At 43.9% G+C, this 22,193-nt stretch overlaps 1 protein-coding gene and 1 long non-coding RNA gene across 2 annotated transcripts in view; one reads left to right on the top strand and one right to left on the bottom strand.

Annotated features, from left to right (window-relative positions):
- MARCHF4 (membrane associated ring-CH-type finger 4) overlaps positions 1-22,193 on the top strand; it is a 119,621-nt gene that overhangs the window by 74,901 nt on the left and 22,527 nt on the right. The window contains exon 2 of the mRNA XM_079132996.1: positions 19,941-20,096. Coding sequence (XP_078989122.1) covers positions 19,941-20,096 — 156 coding nt within the window. The remainder of the gene's footprint in view (positions 1-19,940; positions 20,097-22,193) is intronic.
- LOC306657217 lies at positions 11,893-21,731 on the bottom strand. Its single transcript, XR_013762730.1, has 4 exons — positions 21,341-21,731; positions 17,480-17,583; positions 14,441-14,688; positions 11,893-14,125 (listed from the first exon to the last, which is right to left on the bottom strand). It is a non-coding gene; the product is annotated as an uncharacterized lncRNA (long non-coding RNA).

The following is a 22,193-nucleotide window of genomic DNA, read 5'->3' as shown; positions in this document are numbered from 1 at the left end:
GTCCTCCAGTCTCCTTATTCTTGGGGATTTACACTGTCATTCCTCTCTGGGGCTCAGGGACATGTACAATGAGATGGTTGGCAATGACACTCAGGACTTGATTCCTTTTCAATGGTCAGGACCTCTCTGGACAGCCTCCAACCCAAATTGCTCAGTTTCCCCATGTCCATATGATAACTCCAGGCTGAGAGGCGAAGGGTCAGATGCACACAGGTTGGGAACTCTTTGTCATACAGCTTGTGTGAATGCATGTCAGTATGGCTGGGGCCAAGAGGGGCCTGCCTCACCCAGTCCTCTACTTTCTTGGTGAGACTTTTAGCAGCTCCTAATCAACCCAGGTTGGTGCTTTTATTTTATATCCCTCACCTTCTCTTTCTTCTCTGTTCTTTTTGCTTCTGGAGTTTTAATCTGAGGGTTAGAGTCTACACAGAAAAGATGATACTCCTGGCAAACAGGGATAGGGCATTATTCCAGAAGACAGAGATAGAATAGGCTATAGAGGAAATTGTTACATAAATGATGGGAGAGGGCACCAGGCCATGTACCACAACCACAGACACATTCAGGAAGACCCAGTGCATATCCTTGAATTTATATCCATACATCTCCTTTCCTGTCCATGTGCTTACCAGTCTCACCAATACGAAAACACATCACCATGTATTCTGAGCATCTTTAGATCTTACCCTCTTTGCCATGGCTTAGACAGAGTCCTGCCCTCCTTCAGCTTATAATCTAATATTTGTCCATTCCTCAAACAAGCATTTGTTGGTTGGCAGTTTTAAAAAATGTAACAGGTAGCATTGTGTGGTACTAAGCTACCCATCATTGAGAGGCTAGTAGAAGATTAAGGATGGCACATATGAGATGCTTGCATTGAATGATTTCCATGGAGTGAGTGAATGTTTTCTACACTGCTCTGAATTCTAAGACAGACTTGACTGGTGGGAATTTATAGAGTGAAAACAAAGATGGAATAAAAACAAAAACATGATATTGGTGTTACATCATACACATGTTAATAGTAATACCTGTCCTTTGTTGAATAAGGGTACCCAGAGAATTAGGAGAAGGGAGGAAACAACCAACTTTAAGAGAAAAATTTCCCTCTACCTCCCTGCAAAGTTGTATTGAGAGAAACCATCACATCTGTCCTTACTCATTATAGCTTCTCTTTCCTTCAGTGAGGGGTCTAGGTATCAGTTTTGAAAGTGTGGAACCTTGGATTAGTAACCTTTAACTTTTTACAGAGTATGTTCTTTAAAGATACAATTCAGGCCAAGAAAACTCATATGGAGCCAGGATAGAGACCAGAAAGCTGATTTATATTTACAGTGAGAGATGCAGCTGTTCAAGATGTAGAGTGCTATGTGCCCATGCCAAGGGAGTGTAATCTAGGATCTTATACAGCTGAGAAGTCAAACAAAAGATAAGAAGCTTGCTTAGTGACCTGGGGCATGAGGAAGTGAATAAGACGCTTTTAAAAAGTGATTTGGAGTGAGCAATAGAAATCTACCTCTTTCCACTCTAGGGAACAATTCTTTCCAGAGCTTTGAGTACTCCCATGGCAATATGTGTCTCTCTGCCATTCTGAAGATGCACAATCACAAGCTGCTCTCCAGGTTCCCTGTTTCAGGCTTCTGGGATGACCTCTTGAGCTCATAACGTGAGTGTGCTCACTTTAATTACAAAGAGCTCCTGCTTCTAGGCCTTTGGTCTATTTCACCTTCAAGCACTTCCTGGAATCTGGTGTTGGGTGGTTTTTCATCTATGTAGGCTTTGTATAATTTATAGAATCTTGAAAATATAGAATCTGGCAGTAAGAAACTGCCAGAGACTAGCAACTCTGATTAATCCAATGCTCCTTTTTAACCAATAAATGAACAACAACTCCAGAAAGAGAAATTGGCTTGCTCAAATTGCATGTGGAGGGTCCAGGACTAAGAACCAGACATCCACCCAACCTGCTCTCAGACCTTCTTCTTCATCCCTTAACAATCAGAGATGCACATATTTTGGGCATCAGAACTCTCAGGGGCCCCACTCCTAGTCAAGGGCCCCAGCCATGCTTCATTTCAGTACCTTGGACAGCAGGGAAAGCGCTGGTTCTTTTTCCTTGTATCCCCCTCACCTCTTACAGAACCAAGAAATGTGAGAAAAATCATTTGTTGAAGGGGTGAACTGATTTATGCATTCAGTTACTTCTTTAAATAGCTGTCTTGCTCATTTCATAAGCACTGATGGTCCCTTTGGGAGAGATTAGGCACAGGAGCCTGGGAACCCAAGTATGACCCAAGGACCAAGTTTGGAAAGGGCTGTTTCCAATAGTGGAGTTCAGTTCTCTCTTCTAAGCAGGAGAACCAAAGATGTCTTCCTAGAGTTCTTTTTCCTAAAGGTCAAAGATTTTCATCTGCTTTTTCAGGGGATGAAGTTCTCCCCATTTCAGATGGGATGCTGTGCATTGGTAACTCTTTCCTAGTCTGGTTATTCTATTTCCACTCCTTTGTTCTGAGCTTAAACCAGAAAACTGTCATATTCCTCATGAGCTATGAATAGGGAGGGGGACGTTGAGAGGGAAAATAGAATTGAGTTGTACTTTTCTGTTGTCATTACAAATTAAAAGCTTGTTAGATTGTCATTTTATCTTTATAAATTATAAAATGCCATTCTTGTAGTCTCCTTCAATACATTGCACCCCTTCCTAGCTGAATTTCTGATGAACTTCCAATAAAAATCTGATAACAAGAATCAAGATGCACAGTAAAAAATAAAACAAATGATGGACTATTGCTGAGGGTTTTAAAATATTAATGAAGTAGAATTTCCTTGAAAATTCTGAATTTGCATCAAAGTTTCATCTCACAGAATCATTTTCTGAAAGTATTGACTTTGCCTGTGTATTTTAAATAGTTCTGCTTTGCATTTGCCACTAGGTTTGCCATGCTACCAGGTTGATAGAGCATTGGTTAATCAATGATTACTTCTACTCTAGAAGCAATTGTGAAAACACATTTATTGAGTCTGCACTATTTAAGCTCTGCACACATCATTCTTTCCAAAAGTCCTATTAGACAAGTATTACTCTTGCCCTCATTTTATTGATGAGGAAACTAAGGCAGGAAGACATTAAATAACCTGCCTAACAGTCTCCAAAAGCCACATGCATCATTGTACATTTATGGGAAAAGACACACATTGTCTTAATTTCATTGTCACATCTCTTGGCCACCATGTGTTATTCCTTGTTGTATGTATTCCAGGAAATGTCATAGCAGAAAGAATGCACACAAGTTTTCCCCAAACATTATCACATTAATTTATTTGAGTGAAAGAAGTATTAACATCACTGAGAAACAACCACACAGGGATGCTGTGCCACTGCATAAGCAGAAAAATGGACACACACAACACACAAATTACACACATAGTGCATGCATGAACCAGGAGGTTAAGCTTGTATTTGGAATGCTCTCTGAAGCAGAAGAGTGGTTCTACAGGTGCCAGTAACTATGTAGTGCTTCTCTCATGAAAGTCAGTGGAAACACAGACTTTTACAGAGGTTTACAGGCTGGATGCTCCTATGCTGAGCAACCCAAGTGTGCAGTGTGAGAAGTTCCTTCACCCTGGCTGCAGTCCAGCCCTGGAACTGGAACTGCAAAGTTGCAGCTAGGATGGTCTCTAAATGCGGCAGGTCCTTGCTGCCATGGCCTCCCAAGGGCCTTTCCCTTGGAGCTTCTCTCACCTGCTTTGTTTAGGGGAAGGCAGGGTGTGGGAGGACCAACCCTTCTCTGTGCCTCCTGCCATGATGCTTTCACAGCCAATTACAATTCTATTCCATTCCCAGCAAGGGAGCTGGCAGCTTTGGGTCTCCCCAGCAGGACTGGCTGGCTGCAATTAATGTCTCTTCTAGAGCCTGATTAGCTAAGGAGAGGTCAGAATACTTATTCTACCCCAAAAGCCTCATTTAAATTAGGGAATGGGCGTTTCCCATCCTGTTGCCTCTATTCAGAGTTATCAGTTGGTTCAAACTTGTGAACTCTTTGCATTACTTGGTAGAGGATCTAGATCAGAGAGCCAAGACATCACCTCTTAACTGGACAGACCCAGGAATAAAGGGAAGGGAGATTCCTTGACTCCTTTATTCTCCAAATTCCAGATCCCCGGCATGAACTGAGGGCCACCTTTATTAGGTGCAGGCTAAGAGCTGGGGATTCTACAGAATCCACCGACATGGTGTTTAGTGTTACGTTGGAGTCTTGTGTAGAAAGTAACACATGAGAATGATTCATTGAAGAAGAGAGACAATTCAAATGAAGGAAAAGGAAGAAAAAAGGAAATAATAGAAACGGAATGTTTGTTTTGTGGCAGACATTTTTACATCTATTATAGCAATGAATTTCTATAAAAACTGTGTACTTTTTCAGATGATGGAAGTAAAGCTCAGGTTAAGGAATTTGTCTAAGGTTATATGGCTAATGTGGTAGATTGATTGTACTAGTGACCTTAGATCTTTAGGACTCCCTGTTGCCACTTCCTTTTAGTAATGCTCATTCACACTGACTCTGGACCAGACATGTGACCTGCTGTGGCCAATGGGAACTTGACAAACTTAATGCAAACACAGGCTTGACTTGCCCTCTCTTGCTGGTGTGAACTCTTCTGCCAAGCAAACAAACTGTACAGTTCTATTGGATGATAACAACATGTACAGAGTTGGGTCATCCTGTTCTAGAACTGCCAGCCTCTAGTCAATTCAGATACCTGAGCAAGTCCAGCCATGATCAACCAAACTAGGTAAGCAGAACCACTCAGCCACTTGTAGACAAGTGAAATATAATAAGTGGTTGTTATTTTTAAACCATTAATTTGGGGGAGTATTTGCAGGAGCATGGTTAATAGCTGGAGTTAACTGAATCAGCTGGCAAATGGCAGAGTCAGAAGTTCTGTCTCTCAGAGCTTGGACATTGTTCATTCACATGAACAGACAGAAAAAGGCTGAACTTGTAGCAGGGAAAATCCAGGTTAAATTAAAATACATTTATTTTTTAAATTATTTTTTATCTTTCATCTTCTTTTTTAAATTTTTTAAAAATTTATTTGTATCGTTCATCTTTATGTATTATAAATACATAATAGTAGGATTCACTGTGCTGTATTTGTTATGTATGTTACTTCATTCTATCAATCTCATTTCTTTTCCTTTTCCTTTCCCTTCTTCCTCTCCCAATCTGCTAGTTCTACTCTACTGATCTCCCTTCTATTATTACTATTGATATTGTAATTGGCACATTGTAATTATATGTACGTATATAAAATTCACTGTGGTATATTCATTAATGGATATAGTATAATTTAGTAGATTTCATTCTATAGCATTTCCTAATGCCCTCCCCTCATCCCTCTGATCTGCTTTCTTTACTCTATTGGTCTCTCTTCTATTTTCATAAGATTCTTCCCTTTTTTTTATTGTCTCTCCCTCCCTCCCCCGCACCCCCGCCTCTCACTTTCACTCTCTAACTTCCACTTGTGAGAGAAGACATTTGACCTTTGATTTTCTAAATCTGGCTCATTTCACTTAGCATGATGTTCTCCAGTTCCATCCATTGACCAGTCAATGATAGAATTTCATTGTTCTTTACGACTGAGTAAAGTTGTACTATGTAGAAAACCACATTTTCTTTATTCATTCATCTGTTGGTGAACACCTAGAATGGTTTCATAACTAAGTTATTTATTGTGTGAGGCAAAAGTCATAACTACTACACTACAGAAATGGACATAACTTGGCTATTGTGAATTGTGCAACTATAAACTTTGGTATGCACGTATCATTGTAGTATGCTGATTCTAGTTCTTTTGGATAGATACCAAGAAATGGGATAGCTGGGTCATATGTGGTTCCACTTTTAGTTTTTTGAGGAATTCTCACACTATTTTCCAAAGTGATTGTACTTATTCGTAGCCCCCTGACAACATGTAAGTGTACGTTTTACCGCCACAACTTTGCCAGCAATTATTGCTATTTGTATTTTGGTGATTGACATTCTAACTGGAATGAGATAAAATCTCAGTGTAGTTTTGATTTGAAATTTTCTGATTGCTAAGGATGTAGAACTTTTTAAAATATATTTGTTGGCTCTTTATATTTCTTCTTTTGAGAAATGTCAGATAATTTGTCCACTTGATTGGGCTATTTGCTTTTATTGTGTGTTAAATTCTTTGAGTTCTTATGTATTCTGGATTTTTATCCCCCGTTGGAGGAATAGTTGGCAAAAATCCACCATCCCCATGATGTAGGCTTTCTTTTCACATTCTTAATTATTTCCTTTGCTGTGCAGAAGCTTTTAAATTTGATGCCACCCTACTTATTGATTCTTGGTTTTATTTCTTGAGTTTTAGGAGTAGATTAAGATACATTTTTAATCACAATGTCTTTGGTCACCCAAAGGTCTTATGGGGGGAGTGAAGAGTTTTCATATCTGGGTATCTTAAAGGACAGTGGTAGGCAATTATCTGACACACAATTCTTAAAAGTGAGACCCTTTACTCCAGGGGGCTTAGCCCTCTAGTTTGTCATCTTAGAATTTGAGTATGACAAGGCTCCTGACAGGAACACTTGAAATCATCCCTCTCTTTCATTAGTTCCTCAGAGTAGGAAGAGCACTCAGGTAAGGCTTGTGCAGGCTCCCCCAGCTGAGTGCTTCTTGGTTTTCTCACGGCTGAGGCCCTCCCCAAGGATTGCTTCAGCTGTATTGCTGTTCATTCTTAACCTACCTCCAATCCTGCAGCCATATCCTGCTGCCTTTCCTACAGTGCAAAGAAGAGTAGAAAGGCACAGACTGTGCTCATCTTCTGAGCCTTCTTTCTCAGGGTCACCGCTCAGGTACCATTGACAGTTGCCCATGAGAATGTGGAGAAAGAACAAGGCCTCGAGTGTGGGCAGTAGCACATACTGGCATACTCTGAGTATGTGGATGGAACTGTTGCCATCTTTCTGAAGGCCAATTTATTTATCAACAAACTTAATAATATCCATGGCCTTTGAATTAGTAATTCCATTCCAGGGCTGCCTTCAAAGGACACTCATAATATGATCCATGAAAGTATGGATCACTGTGAGGATTTTTTTTTTATAAAATAGTGTGAATGGAAAACTACAATTTATAAATAGATTCTTATCATTATGTACATTATATTCCTGATTGGGAGGATTATATATGTGAGAGGGATCTATAGTCATAAGAAAACAAATTATTATCAAATTCTACATATTTTTAAGACATACCCATGACCAGCTTCTGATCATGAACATCTTTGGCTACCTTGGGCATAGGGGGAAAACTTAACTTTAAAACCTAAAAGACTGATAAAGATTTGAAGAAAAAAAAAAAGTAGCTGAAATGATCAATGACATGAAAATAGGTTCTAAAAATAGGACTTTCCGGTGTGGATGGATGATGGTTGAAGGGAAAATGAATAAGGTTTTAAACAATTATGAAGTCTGAAGTCTGAGAAAAAGAGGAACCTGGACTTGGGTCACCAAATCCCAGAAAACATTTGCAAACAGCAAATCCCAACTGCTTGCTTAACTACCTGGTCATCTGACAAGATTAGAAGCAAATAAAAGGAGGTAATGTTTTATAAATCAACCCCTAATTGAGATATAGGCTGAAAACCATAGCCAAAGCTGAGAACCTGCTGGGTCTAAGAATGTGTATCCTCACATATGAAAGTCTCTTGGGCTGCGATCATCTTGAGTTCTTGGTGCCAGGTCTCAGTGTCCGCTCATCAATGCCACTGAATGGCTTCTGAAAGGGGGACATGGGCTGTGGCCCCAGTCCTTGGAGGGAAACGGTGCTGATCTGTAGATATCCCCCATCCCTGAATGCAGAGGCCATGGCTGGTCTACGAGCTGTGACCCTGTCCCACACTGTTTTCACCTATGATCTGGAAGGGAAAACTGGGAGACTTTGGTGACCAAGGTTGACCCCTGGGTTCCTCCCATCTGTCCCAGTTGGAAACAGCCAGTGTGACCAGAAGCTTGGGAATGGGGAGGAGGATCTTTAAGACCCTCAGTCCCCAAACCCTCCCAGCTCCAGAAGCAAGGAAGATAGAATAGAATTTTTTTGAACCAGAAAATAAAATTGCCAAGATGACAGAAGCCACAGTCACTTGGAGCAGCTTAGAAGCTTGGAGCCAACAGACTGGGGTCTATTCACATACCAGAGTCACTCGAATTCTACTTAGCATGCTTTTTCCTGACAGGAAGCTGGAGCATTTCAGGAGAAGTATGCTTCCTTAAGAGGTGTGGAAAAAACTGGGCCAGGTTTGCAGCTGACTCTGGCATGGGATTCCATGCCTGAAGTGACCTGGGGCTCACTCTTTGGAGCTGGAGCGGGGTTAGGTCTGAATCTTTTCCTATTTCAGTGTTGTCCTATTGCATCACCCTGGGAAAGGTTAGCATCCTCTTTGGCCTTCAGGTTTTTCAGCCAAGATGAAGTATAATAATAACGAGGTTGATAATGAAGAAGAAAGGCATGTTATATGGAAGAATTAGAAAATCATGTCCATGTTTACTGCAATCTCTTTAAAGGGCAAGCAGAGGAAGCTGGGCGGCAGGGGCATGCATCTGTAATCCCAGCAATTTCGGAGGCTGAGGCAGGAGGATTACAAGTTCAAGGCCAGCCTCAGTAATTTCACAAGGCTCTAACCAACTTAGCAAGACCCTACCTCAAAATTAAAAATTAAGGGGGCTGAGGGTGTAGCTCAGTGGTAAAGTGCCCCTTGGTTCAATATGAGGTACAAAAGAAAAAGAAAGAAAGAAAGGAGGGACGGAGGGAGGAAGAAAGAAAGGAAGGAATAAAACCAAGTAGAGGAAACTATAGGGCAAACATCTTTTCCTTCTCTTTTGCTCCTTTCTCTTTGCTGAACCCTTTATTACCCGGATTACATTAGCCTCTTGGCCCTGCTCTTGCTCCCCCCACCCCCTGCTGTCCTATAGGCATCACAAAGGCCTCAGTTGCTTCCATTAACACATAAGGTCACCACTCTACGTGCAAGGGGAGAGGAAGAGAAGAGTGATAACGGTCCTGTTCTTCCCTGTCCCCAAAGGTAGAAACACATGCAGGTGAAAGAAAGCGGCTCAGGGAGGACCAAGTCCTAGGGAAGACATGGAGGCAGGCAGGTGGATGAAGAGCTTGAGTACCTGTTTTGTCTTGCCCCTCCTGAAGTGTCAGGTCAGGCAGCAGCACCTGGAGACTCCCTATTCCCATCATCCAGCTCCCAGGCAACAAACAACACACAGGTTTCAGACTTGTGAACTTCGTTTGTAAGGCAGTAAAGTGAGGTGCTTGGTGCGGCAACAGACTGCAGAGACCCCTCATCTGCAAGGTGAGCAGCATCTCTGCCTCGCTCCCTCTGTTAGGGTATGAAGAGATTCCATTAAGGTAGGTGAGCACGTAAGGACCAGCCAGTAATGATGCTACAGTGAACAATTGTCCAAGTGCCAGATAGGGATTGGAGCACCTCCCATTATAGGCACTACCCCATTTAATCCTCTTGAGAAACTTAGAAGGCAGCAAGTATCTTTGGACCCACTTTACCCTGAGGAAACTTACCTGAGGTCATACACATAATAAATGGCAGTGTGAGGATTCAATGCAGGCAACCTGGATTCACAGTCCCCACTAACCATGCTGGACTGCCTCATACAATTCAGGTGCAATGTGTGACCTGCAGCATGTATTTCAAGGCATGAGCTAGCAAGAAAGGCAGCCGTAATAGCTGAAGTGCTACTAAAACAGTATAGATGCTGGAGACAGGATGGGGCTCAGAGAGGGCAACGTGCCCAAAATCCCCCAGAGAGCTAATTGGAGAACCAGGGTTTGAACCCAGCAGTCAAAGCCTGCAGACAGGGCTTGGCACACAGTGGGTACTCAATAAATTTCAGCTATTGGTACTTATTTTTATCTTTGTATACATAAAAGTCTTAAAGTGATATATGAGACAGAAGGTTTGCTGAAGAGTATCGGGTCCAGCGCTTCACAAAATGAGTCTTAGCCAAACTTGCTTCCAGAGACGAAGAGGGGGTCTTTATGGAATCAGAATCTCTGGAGTGAAGTTGGCACAGGGATTCTTAACAATCTTCCCAAGTGATTTTTATGCATGCTAAACTCTGAGAACCAGTGAATCAAGGCTTAGATGGCTTAAATCCATAGTCACCAGCCAGAGGGTGGCAGAGCTGGGATTGGCATCCAGGAAATATCTTGTTTTTGTGCCATCCATAGAGGTGGGTCTAAATGCCTAGGGCAGTGATCTGGACCATTGTGAAGTGTAACACATCATCTCAGTTCCTGTGTACCTGCCACATCTGCTGTAAGCACTTAAGGGTAAGCACTCTGATATATTAATTACAGTGAATAAATTAAATTTTGGACAATTTCACCACAACCTCTTCAAAGAACAGCATGAGGGTTTTGCACAACTAAAGCTGGGCATCCCTCTGCCTATGTGTAGGGTTCAGGGAAGACCAATTGAGGGGGTGACCGAGTATTCACCCCGTAACTTGCCATATGACTTGTGTCCTGTGTTGGCCTGATTTCTAAGACAGAAAGAGAACACAGTGACCTGGCATCCCTGAAATTTCAGCCTAGTGGCCTGGAACCTTGGAAACAGGCCCAGTGTACTGTATGCAAATAGCCCAATTCTGGCCACTTGAGTGTTATCTAAATTATATTTTCTGTTGAGCCAGGCAGAAATGCTGAAGGAAGACAAATCTTTAATTTTAGCTCTTTGGTAATGACAAAGATGGTAATGATGAGTTATACAAAAAGAAAACTGACAGTATATTGCATATTTAGGTGGTTAAAAGTACAGATATGATTACAAATACACACATTAAATATGACCTTCTTTCCTCCCACCAGCCCTCATATAATGTGCTTTGTTTACTATGCGGATCATGTTTGACTTCATAGAATTGGATGTTATTTAAATTCAATTATTGTGAGGTTAAGTTCTTCTCTCAGTACCAGTTGAGTAAATTTAGAGGCAGTTACAGGGAATAGGTACATTTGTCTTATGCCAGTTGAATTACAGGGAGAAAAGCACCACAGGAATAAAATAATTACCATGAAAATGAAAATTCCAGTTTGGAGGGATGGTTTGAGTCTGTTTGTCGTGTATGATTCACTTTTCATTCCTTTTTTGAGATGATGAGCAGATAGGCTGAAAAGTTTTCCATGAAGATGGAAAGATATTATACGTGTGTGCGCGCACATGCATTTGTGAAAGTAAGCTGCTGGTATGAGAATAGAACTAGAAATAATTACGTGGTTAATTGGATTCAGTTTAGATAACTACAGCTCATTAAGGCCTTAAATCTTTTTTGGTCTTCTTAGTAATAGAGTACTTTCTTTTTTAAATCAAATTATCTCTCAACAATTTCTTACTTCCTTCTGCCAGCATTGACACACTGGTAGTCCCTTGAAGCCAAAATTTGGCATTGGTGCCATCAAGAAGGGAAGTGAGAAGCCCAGGTATGACCTGACTAGGAGGAAGTGTCAATGCCAAGGATGGATGATGTTAAAAGACTGGCTGGAAAGGACTCCAGCAAGAAAACTGGAGCTGCCCAAATGTTGTTTGACACAATAGGCACAGAATTCAGAATGGCTTGTCTGTGAGCAATAATGAAGTCTCCTATCCCTGGGGATCTTTAGAGGTCATCTTGCCAACCAACCTGCCTCCACCAGATAAGGGGGAAATTCTCTTATCATCCTGTAGAGAAGCAGAAATCACAACCTCCCCCTTTCATCTTCCTTCAGAATCTTTGCTAACAAGAAGTTCTCCATGATAGGTCATTTTTCTTGATCCTGATACCAGGATAGACTAGCCCCACACCCTACTCCCCACCCCAAGTCCGGAGAATGAAGAAATCATTGTCTGCTACCCTGAGGCAGAAGGCACTGGAATCTTCTAGAATCTCCTAGCTTGTTCCTTCTCTTCACTGACCCCGTTTGGGTTTCTCCTTTGTCTCCTCCTTTCCCAGCCCTCCTCTATCCATCCAGATCACAGCTACACAAATAGTTGGACCCGTTTGGTTGTGCCCATAAAATTGGAAGAGTGTGTTATTGATAAGCCTTGCTGTTAGCTGGTCTCCCAAACACGGGGAGTCCAAGGAGTGGTGGAGCCATCACCAACTATCTATTATCATAGAACTATCTAGGGTGGACACTGGAAAGTCCCTACTTTCTTTGGCATCCTTCTTTTTCTTCTCTAGAATCCCAGTGAACCTTTCTACTCCTATGCCTATTCCTCCCCACCCCAATACACATAGGTTCCATCTCTACCTTGTAGGGGAAGTTCTGATTTCAAAGCTTAGGATCCTGTGGGTCTTCATAGTAGAACATCTACTAGATGACTGGATCTTTCCTAGGTTATACAGATTCCATCTCAGAGCAACCTTTAATGGATTCCTATGCTTACAAAACTCTGTTTCTTAACTTTGTCTTAAATGTCTTAAAAGCTTTGTCCCACCGAGAGTGGGAGCATGAAGGAGTGAAGAGAAAGCAAAACCCCATCCTGTCCTTCTCTACACACAGACATCAATTAATGCCCAGTGAGCATTGCCCAGAAATAAAAATCAGAGAAGGAAAATGAAGGAAAGAACAATAGAGTTTCTTAAAGGGGAAATAGCAAGGTCATCTCTTGTATCAGAATAGGAAAGGTAAGGATCTGAAGGACGGGCTGCTGTGGGTGGGAGAAGAGACAAAAGGCAGGTATGTCATCATGGGCAGAGGTGATTTGGGCAAGCCAGAGGCAGCCTGATGAAACAGAACTGGTTTGGGAGCCCTACTATTTCATTTGTTTAAGCAAGGAACAACCTCTCCATGTGGGTATCGCCCTCTGTAAAATGGGAATAAATTGATATTAGCCTTGTGGGTTTATTGAGGCAGCAGGTGGTATAATATTTATGGAAGTGTTCTGTCAACCTGTGAAATGTTCTTAGCATTAGGACTACTAATATCAAGAGAATATTACAGAAAGAAGGAAGGAAGAAAGAAAAGTGATCAACATCGAAAGGAGGTGCGAAGGTAAATCTGAGTGAGAGATCTGTCAACCTCTATTGGAACCCCTGACATATCAGCCAGCACTTATTGGGCACTAACTATGTGCCAAGATGGAGCTAATTATAGGCTCTTACTACCTTCTTCTCCTAGTTTCAAAGATGTGCCATTTTATTTTAATGAAAGTCTCTCTAAACTCTCCCAGATAACTATTTTCTATCAACCTCAGACCTCCAATATCTCTTCCCCTATCTTCACTCTCAGTTCTGTGACTTTTTCTGCATATTTCACCTAGAAAATAGAAGAAATAATAAAACTTGCTGAATCCATGTTTAACTCTTGGTTCTCATCCAACTTGACCCAGCAACAGTATTTGCAAGGGTGACAACTCCCTCTTTTCCTAAAATACTTTGCTTTCTTCCTTGGCTTTTGTAGCATCGTGTTCTCGTCTCACCTCACTGACCTTCTGTTCTCAGTCTTTTCTGCTGGGTTCTCCACGTCTCCTGACCTCTGAACATGGGCAGCTCACAGGGATCAGCTCCAGGACCCCTTCCTTTATTTACCTCAACTCGCTGCTTTGCTTACCTCGCCAAGGCTTGTGGATTTAAACACCATCCCTATGCCAATGACTCTCAAGTTTCTATTTTGACCTCTCAGCTGAACTCCAGACAAGTATGAACTAGTGCTTATGGGACATCTTCACTTGGAGAGTTAATAGGCATTTCAAAGTTGACACTTCCAAAACTGAGCTCCCAGTCTCTCCTCCAAAACCTGCTCCTTCTTCAGTCTTCTCATTTCAGTTAAAGGTAACTCTCCATCTTTGTCATTGCTCAGGTCAAAATTAGTATCATCTTTGACTTTTCTCCTTAGCTTACATCCAATCCATCAGCAAATCTTAACATTTAATTCTTCAAAATATATTCAGAAACTGACCACTTCTGCTACCATACTGGTCTGAAGCATGATCACAACTTTACCTGGATTAGTGCAACAGTCTCCTCTCTCTGTGTTTTGCGTGTCTGTCTCTCCAGTCTGTTCCCAATAGAGCAGCCAATGCGATTCTGTCAAACAGATTGTATCATTTGAAGGAAGTGAGAAGGTGTGCTTCGATATAAGGAAATCTTTTATAACACTCTCTGGTCTTACACCTATCTTAATAAAATCAGGTCCTTAACATGGTCCATAAACCTTTCTTGATCTGTACCCACTTTGTTGATCCCTGTTAGAACCTCACCATCTAATCCCTTTCTTCTCACTCACTCTGCTCCAGATACACAAACATTTTTGTTCCTAGAACATTCCAGGCATGATTTTGCCTCAGAGAATTTGCACTTGATATTCCCTCTGCCCAGAATGCTTGGCCCCTCAATACCTGCATGGTTTGCTCCCTGGTCTTTCTCATGTCTTCAGCCGAATATCGCCTTTTGGCCAAGTCTTCTACAGTATCCTATTTAGCATTTCAATCTACCTCCTCCCCGGTGGTCCGCTTTCCTTTACTCTGTTTATTTTTATCCATAGCACATAACAGCATCTTGAGTACTTATGGTTTACTTGTTTATATTATTTATTGTCTATTTCTTCAAGAGAATTTCATCAGTTCTATTCATGGCTCTGTGCCTGTCACCTAGAACAAAACCTTGAATGTATAAAGGAATGATTGAACAGGGCCCATAGATTTGAGCTTGTCCAGGTCACATGGATTGTAAAAGCCTAGGTATTCCTAAGTCTGTCCAGGAATACAGCCTAGATCTTAACCACCATAGTAGACTCAATGAAGGAATATGACCCTAAATTGCACCACAAGGCTGGTGTTTCTGTTGTCTCCTTTGCTCGGATCTCCCACAACTGCAAACTTCAGCAGGTGTGCTGTCTTTGCTACACTAGGCTGTATTTCTTTCTTTCTGCTCAGGGGCAGGGATGCCTGGTGTTTGTGTGAGTGGAAGGGGAAGTCTTTGATTTACCTGCCACTGCCATGGCAACTGGGTAATCTAAGGACTCCAGAAGTGCGAATTGCAGATTGAAAGAGGCAAGTCCCAAATAAACAAAGAAGTCTATGAATGGAGAAACAATGGGAGTCTCCTACCTGCTGCTTGCTGTGTCATTAACAGAGATGAGAATCTATCCTGTTCTCTTCTTCCTACCACCGGATCAGTCACAGTCAAGGGGCAGGACTTCCTTCTAGCATGACCTCAGTCCAAGAGAGATCTGCACTGCTCTGTTCAGCATCTCCAAAGAAGGTTCCCCAAATGCTCAGTAGCCCAGGGAAACAGAAGATAGCCTTGGGCTACAAATCGGGAGAATTCTATTCTGATCCTTTATCCTTGAAGGGCAGATTCACCTAGAAAGTTCTTTAATCTTTACCATTCTCTGTTACTCATTTGACCCCTTTTTAAGACACTTGCTCCCTCCTTATGTAATTGACCTTAGAGTGATAATAGGAAAATAAAAGAGTTGTAGTAGAGAAAACTATGAAATTATAGTCCTTACAGAAATGTAAGTTAGAATTGTAACATTTTTAAAAAATTTTTTACCGACTGCATTTTGAGTCATTGTAGACAAATGGGGTACATCATTTTGTTTCTGTGGTTGTTCACAATGTAGATTCATACAATTTGTGTAATCAGACATGTACAACATTTTTAACAAGAGGACTTACATGTGACAAGTACTATGTCAAGCTCTTGGCAAGCTTTATTTTATTTAATCTCTTTTGGGGAGGTAAGAATTATCTACCCCAGAAAGATGAAGAAATGGAGCCTCAGAGAGGTTAAGTAGCTTGCTCAAGCTTGCACAGTTTGTAAGTAGTAGAAGGCATTCAAAACCAAATTATCCGTTTCCAAAAACCATGCTAGCCACTCCCCACACAGTGTCCTTTAGGGGGCAGGGGATTAGGGAGGATTCCATTTTTCTTCTCTTGGTCATTCCCAGGTGGTCTTTTACCCAAAGCTCTGAGCAGATCATTGAGGAAGTGTCTGGTACTCTTTGCATTTAATGAACCCCTTTGATCCTCAGAATTTGCTGAGTTTTACAGACAAGATCATGGTAGTCCTCCCAGCCCAACAGCCAGAGCCTTGGGAACTGAACCAGAGGCACATGTCCTTTCTCATACCCTGGTGGGTTTCATATGCATCTCTGATGGGCCCAGTTTGATGGATTATGTAAGAGCAGCCCAAATCCCAGAGGATTTGAAAATGATGAAGTGTCCAACTGGGTGATGGTGCAGGAAGTGAGACAGGTCTGTAGTGGCAGTTGTGGGAGACGTGGCTGAGTGGCCTGAGCTGGACCAGGAATTGGGTGGGATCTGGAGAGGAGACACAGAGAAGAGACCCATGTCACAAGTGCAGGTGGAGTAGCAGGAACAGGGACAGAGATACAGTGATGCTCAGAAACTGAAGTCAGAAAGGCCTGGCTTCTATTCTGTCCATCCACTGGCTAGCTCTGTGACTTGAGATTTTTTTAATCTTAGTTTTTAATGGAGCGCACTGGGAGAAACATCTCCATTACATCTACCTTGACTCCAGGGGGCTGCCAGGCATTTCCTCTTTCACTGTTCTTGAAGACATACATCTGAAGATGTATGTCCCACTAGAAGATGGGAAAGGTCCAGACCAGCCCCTTTAGAAGCCCTATGTGCTAAAAAGATTATGACCTTCCTCCCAAATATACTAAACAAGTACAAAACTCATATGAATGCCAAGGTTAAAGTACATTCTCTTCTTTATCCCCGCCCCCTAAACTCTTGGAGCACATTTTTCATCAAATCTAAACTTTTTCTAATAGTTTCTGCATCCTTGATTTTTAATGTCTGATGAGATCAGGCATGTTCAGGGTGGTATGGCCATAGATACTTTTTAATACCTTTAGTGCCACAAGCAAGTCCCCATTCTGTCTTTTGTGTTGTCCTGCCCCAAGGGAAGTTGGGAGTGGGGGAATGAACAAGTTCACTTCAGGGGAAGCAGCACAGGCCTAAGCTCTTGGACCTTTAGCCAGACAGAGGGACCCTGGTCATGCTTCCTCCTTCTCCAGGGAAGTATCTGGAGGTTCAGGAGGCTCCAGTGAGCCCGAGAGGTCACAGCCAGAGCCAAGATGGGGAGCCCTGGTCTTGTTTTCAGTTGTGCCCCAGCCAGCAGCTCTTCCTGCATTTTCCTGTGGATACTTCTTGGGAAGCAATGAGTATAGACTTCACTGTCACTTGGCACAGTTGCCGGGGACCGGAAGTAATGTCTTTTACCTGATCGGCAATTTGACATGGCTGTTTAACAACCCGATTAATCAAACCCAGCTCATCCTGTTAGAATTAATGAGCCTCGAAAATGCTGCCATGAATAATAAGGACTTTCGCCCCTCCTCCAGCACCTCTCCCCACTACCTCCCTCTGATTTCATTCCCAGAACCACTGAACAGTCACTCCATACCAAGGGCTGTGAGGCCTCAAGAGGGGTGAAGAGTGGTCAGCGACGCAGGCATCTCCTGCCTTTCCTCTCCTGGACACCACCAGGACCTAGAGGCTGACTGTGTCCTGGAGGAGCAAAACCTCTTGGTTATCAAACAGATAGGCACATGTTCAGCTGTCAAAGTTTTAAGCACTGCGCTAGGTGCTAGGGATGCAGAGATGGATAAAATATTGCCCCTGTGACCACAGCGTAGTGCCCTAGAGACGAGGGGAGTGCCATGACAGGGGGTACGGGCCTGGAGCCACAGCAAAACGGGACCTGTCAATACTGGAGAGCAGCGTGGAGAACCAGGGAGGGTTTCATGGAGCCCAACACCTGAGCATTTCTGCCACCAAGTTCGTTCATTGCACACGTATACGTGGAGTGCCAAGAACTGAAAAAGGCATAAGATGAACATGGTTCCCATTCTCACAATGTAGGAAGTGCAGAAAACCCGAGATGACACTTGATTTATTTTTTCATTTACTCATTCAAACACAAAAAGCTGTTGAGGACCTTCTGGTATTGGGCTTGGCACCAGGAGAAACAGGTACAAAGATATAGACCTTACCCCTACCTTGCAGAGGTCCTTTAGGGTATAGCAAGTATCTGCAGAGATACGTATAGCTATGTGTTAAGTACTTAGACAGGGATATGCCAATGTCACTTAAACATATGCATAAGACACTTAAAGATCTAAGGACTGAGCTCAAGCTGAAGAAGTTAAGAATGACTCCCTGTAAGAGGTTACATTAGAATCATCGCGAAGACAGAGTGGCAGTTTCACACGTAGACCATGTGGAAAAGGACTTTCTAGCTCTCATCCAGGCCAAGGATAGGGTTTTGAGTGACAGGAGTTGGAAGGGAAAGATGATTCCAGAAATTTGGAAGGAAATGGCTGGTTCTACAGTCTACAGCAAAGAACTTGATTAAATATGCAAATAGAAATCTAAAATTTAGAGACTAGGAGCTCTTGGACTGCTTTATTCATTGTTGGGAACAAGATGTAGTTGCATGAATGGCAAAATTTCCACATTTGAAGGGATGTGGTCAAGTGGCCATATTCCAAACACACCAGCATGGGGCTTAGGGATGGTTTGCACATGGATTCTCAAGGGTCCTTTGATAGGAGTGAGTCATTTATTTTAGCTGGATCTAAAATAAATGACCTGGGCGTGGAAGCATGGAGATCAAGAGAGAAAGAGGCCATGTGCAAGGCTGGGGGAATTGGGTGGCCCCAGTTGCTAAAGTCTCTGGGAAGGTAAATGAAGGAGCAGGGTGGATGAGGACTTGGTGACCAAACATGGCGGACCCTGAGCTAGGAGGAAGAAAGAGAGCAAAGGTAAACCAGAAAGAGGGCAAAAAGAAAGAGGGGGAGAGAAAAGGAGCAGTGAGGTTCACAGAGACACTTTAAGGTCACCATGTCAGGTAGTGTAGAGACACAGGCTTCAGTCGTGACCACCTGAGATATCACAGGGGGCTCTGGAGAATGAGCCCACCTCTCTGGCCCACTCACAAGGGTTTCCACATACTGACACCATCTAGCTTGGCCAGGCCTTTGCCTCCCTGCTTCCAGTGCCCTGACTGGAGTGATGCAGCCTTCGGCAAGGGCACTGGCCCAACCTCCCAGGTTCCCAGCATGCAGGACTGCCCCATACTTCTCTTACTTGGGAACTTGGGGTAAGAGACTTCATCAAAGGAATCTAGGTCTCTATGAATTGACCTCAGGAGAACTCTACCGTTCAGGCAAAATGACCCTCACGACATGCTGCATTCCTCGTTAACATTAGACTATTGGGAGTTTTTACATAAAGATTCCCTGTGGGGCCGGGGTGCAGCTCAGAGGTAGAGTTCTTGACTAGCATGCATGAGGCCCTGGGTTCAATACCCTCCTCACACACACAAGATTCCCACCAGACTGCACATCCACAGGGGGCTGGAGCTGATGGTAGTTGACCTTCAAACTTAGGCCTGAGCCCTCCAATTCACCTCTCCTGTCGTCCCTCACTTCTGCTGCATTTCTGGCCCAGAGGGCATTTGAGTTCAAGACCCTGGACTGAGCTTTGAAAGGGAAATTCATGGAGCCTGACACCCCTTTGGACTGCAGAGGCTTCCACAGAAACTAACCCACTCATATTCATAGCAATCCCAGGACTTGGGCAGTACAGGAAATCCTTACTGAGCGGGAGCAGGGTCTCAGAACTGGCAGTGGAGCTGACTGAAGTTACTTTGCTCCCGTGGAGGGGATACTGTTGCTCGGGCCTCCTCTGAGGAGTCTGGTATCTCCAGGTGAAGCCTGTGGTCTGGTTGTGGTGGCCTAGTCTGACCTACCTGGGTGGCTCAAAACAGTGCTTCATCTCCACCCACCCATCTCCATCTCCTTCCTCTCCCCCACCAGACTCTGAGGCTGGCGCCTGACTACCCTCTGCCTCTCTCCCTGCAGGGGGAGCTGTTGAGCCCGTGCCGCTGTGATGGCTCAGTCAAGTGCACGCACCAGCCGTGTCTCATCAAATGGATCAGCGAGCGGGGCTGCTGGAGCTGTGAGCTGTGCTACTACAAGTACCATGTCATTGCCATAAGCACAAAGAACCCTCTGCAGGTGAGCCTGGGGCTGGGGGCAGGGACATGGGACCTGGGGCTTGCACCCCAGCTGCTTCCCCAGGCAGCTTGGAGCTCAGGGGAGGCCTGCCAGCAGGAGGGAATAAAAGATCTTTTAAAAATTTCTCTTAAGCATCAGCAAGAAGAGGAAGGGATGGGGCAAGAGGGAAATAGATGTAGAAGGAAAGGAGCAAGGAGAATCTGATGGAAGAACGAGGATAAGGAAGACAGTGAATTAGAGTGAAAGGGGAAAGAAAGGGAAGCAAGAAGGAAAGAGAGAGGGAGAAAGAAATAAGAAAGGGAGAGAAGGAAGAGAAGAAAGGTCAAAGGACAGAAGAGAGCAGGACATGGGAAAAGGCAGAAGGACTGGCTTAAGTCAAGGGCTGGAAAAGAAGAAACAGCAGTAAGAAAACTCAACAGTGCTTTCCAGACTTTAATGTGTGTGTCATTCTCCTGGAGTTTGGTCAAAATGCCAACTAAGATTCAGTGGGTCTGGGGCAGGGCCTGAGATTCTGCGTTTCTTACAACTTATTGGGTGATGCTGTCACTGCTGGCTCAGATCACACTTCCTGTGACAAGGGACAGAGATAAAAATGGAGAGGAGACAGGAGAGGAAGGCAAAGAGGGGAAATAGAAAATAAGGAAGAAAAAAAGAGAAAGGGACAGTAGGAAAAGGCCACAGTGAGAGGCAAGTGTAGGCAGGGTCAGAACTGGGTCACGGCCTGCCAAAGGGGTTCCAGCAGACCTTGGGGACCCCTGTGCCCATCCTCTCCCCTCCTGCCCATCCTGTCTCCTCCTGCCCTGCCCTGACACATCCATCTTCCCTAAGGAGTGGCAGTCCCTGTGCCACCCTTGCAAATCCATCCAAATCAGGAAACTTTCCCTGCGAGGGGTGCACACATGTAGAGCTCTTTTGCTTCTGAAAATACCTCCACATATGCAGGATCGGCCAATTAAGCTGCCCCCTAATCAATTAGCCAGCATGACAGCGAGGATGCGGACTTCAGTCTCCAGGCGTAAATTCCTCTCCTCTCTAAGGGGGCAGGGAGGGAGTCGGTCTTGAGTGCCCTGGGATCTGGGGTTCTGCAGTGATGGGTGAGGGTGGGGCCTTTGCATGAGGCGCAGTTTGAAAACTAGAGCTGCAATGTCCAGGGCTGTTTATTTATGCCCTGTAGAGTTTTCCATGGGGTACTCCCAGGAATGGAGGGGGGCCTGGGGGAGGGAGAGAATCATGTGTGCATGTACCAGGATGCGGTGTTTCTGGAAGGTGGCATTACAATTCTCAGGCACCTCAACTCTTAATGGTGAGCCACTGGATCAGAGAGGTGCCCCTCCCTGCTGCTGCTTCCATCTTCAGCCATTTGCTTCAAAATCTTGAAGTGTCTTAAAATAGCAGTGTCACGAGACTGGCTGATTCCACGTCCTCTGGGTGCCGGCGGAGGTCTGAGTGCATTAACCAACCCTTCCTTAGCAGCTGACTCAAGCCTCAAGGAAGGTCAGATCCCAAATTCACCAGCCCAGCACAAAGTACCAGCCTCTTGGCTCCTCCCATAGCTCATGTAACAAAAAGCTATTGAGAGACAGCTTTCCTAGGGCTGAAAACAGAACAGTTGATTCTCATTGTGTAAATCAGGTAAGCAAGTGGAAGTGTTAGCAGTGCTGACCTGTTTCGTCCATTCGCAAGTTACTACCCTGCCTTCAGTTGTGAGTTTCTGGGCACTGGCGACCCCTCTGATTCTGTTGGTTCGTACGTTGCTGTGTGCTCAGTAAATGCGGTTTCCCTTTCCCAGAAGAAATAGTTGGACTAGAAGTTGTGTTGTGTGATTGTGGCCCAAATTGTCACACTTTTGTGTCCTGGTCTCCTCTGGCCTAGAGACATCTGCCTCCTCAGCCTCAGTGACAACCTCTGCACCCACAGACTGGCAGGACCATCTGCAGTACAGGGTGGGGGCTGGCAGGTCTGACCACGAGCAAGCGGAACAAGGGGTCTGCTATCTGAGGGACACATGTTCCTTCCCGGTCTCTTGGTTCTCTCAGCTCCTGTTCATGCCTCATACCAAGTTGTGGGAAATAGCACTACTCTTCACCAGGGTGCGTC

This window comes from Sciurus vulgaris (genome assembly GCF_902686455.1).
Source record: "Sciurus vulgaris genome assembly, chromosome: 3".
Taxonomy (NCBI): Eukaryota; Metazoa; Chordata; class Mammalia; order Rodentia; family Sciuridae; genus Sciurus; species Sciurus vulgaris.
The sequence above is the reverse complement of the archived record's forward strand: the minus strand, read 5'-3'. Positions and strand labels throughout refer to the sequence as shown.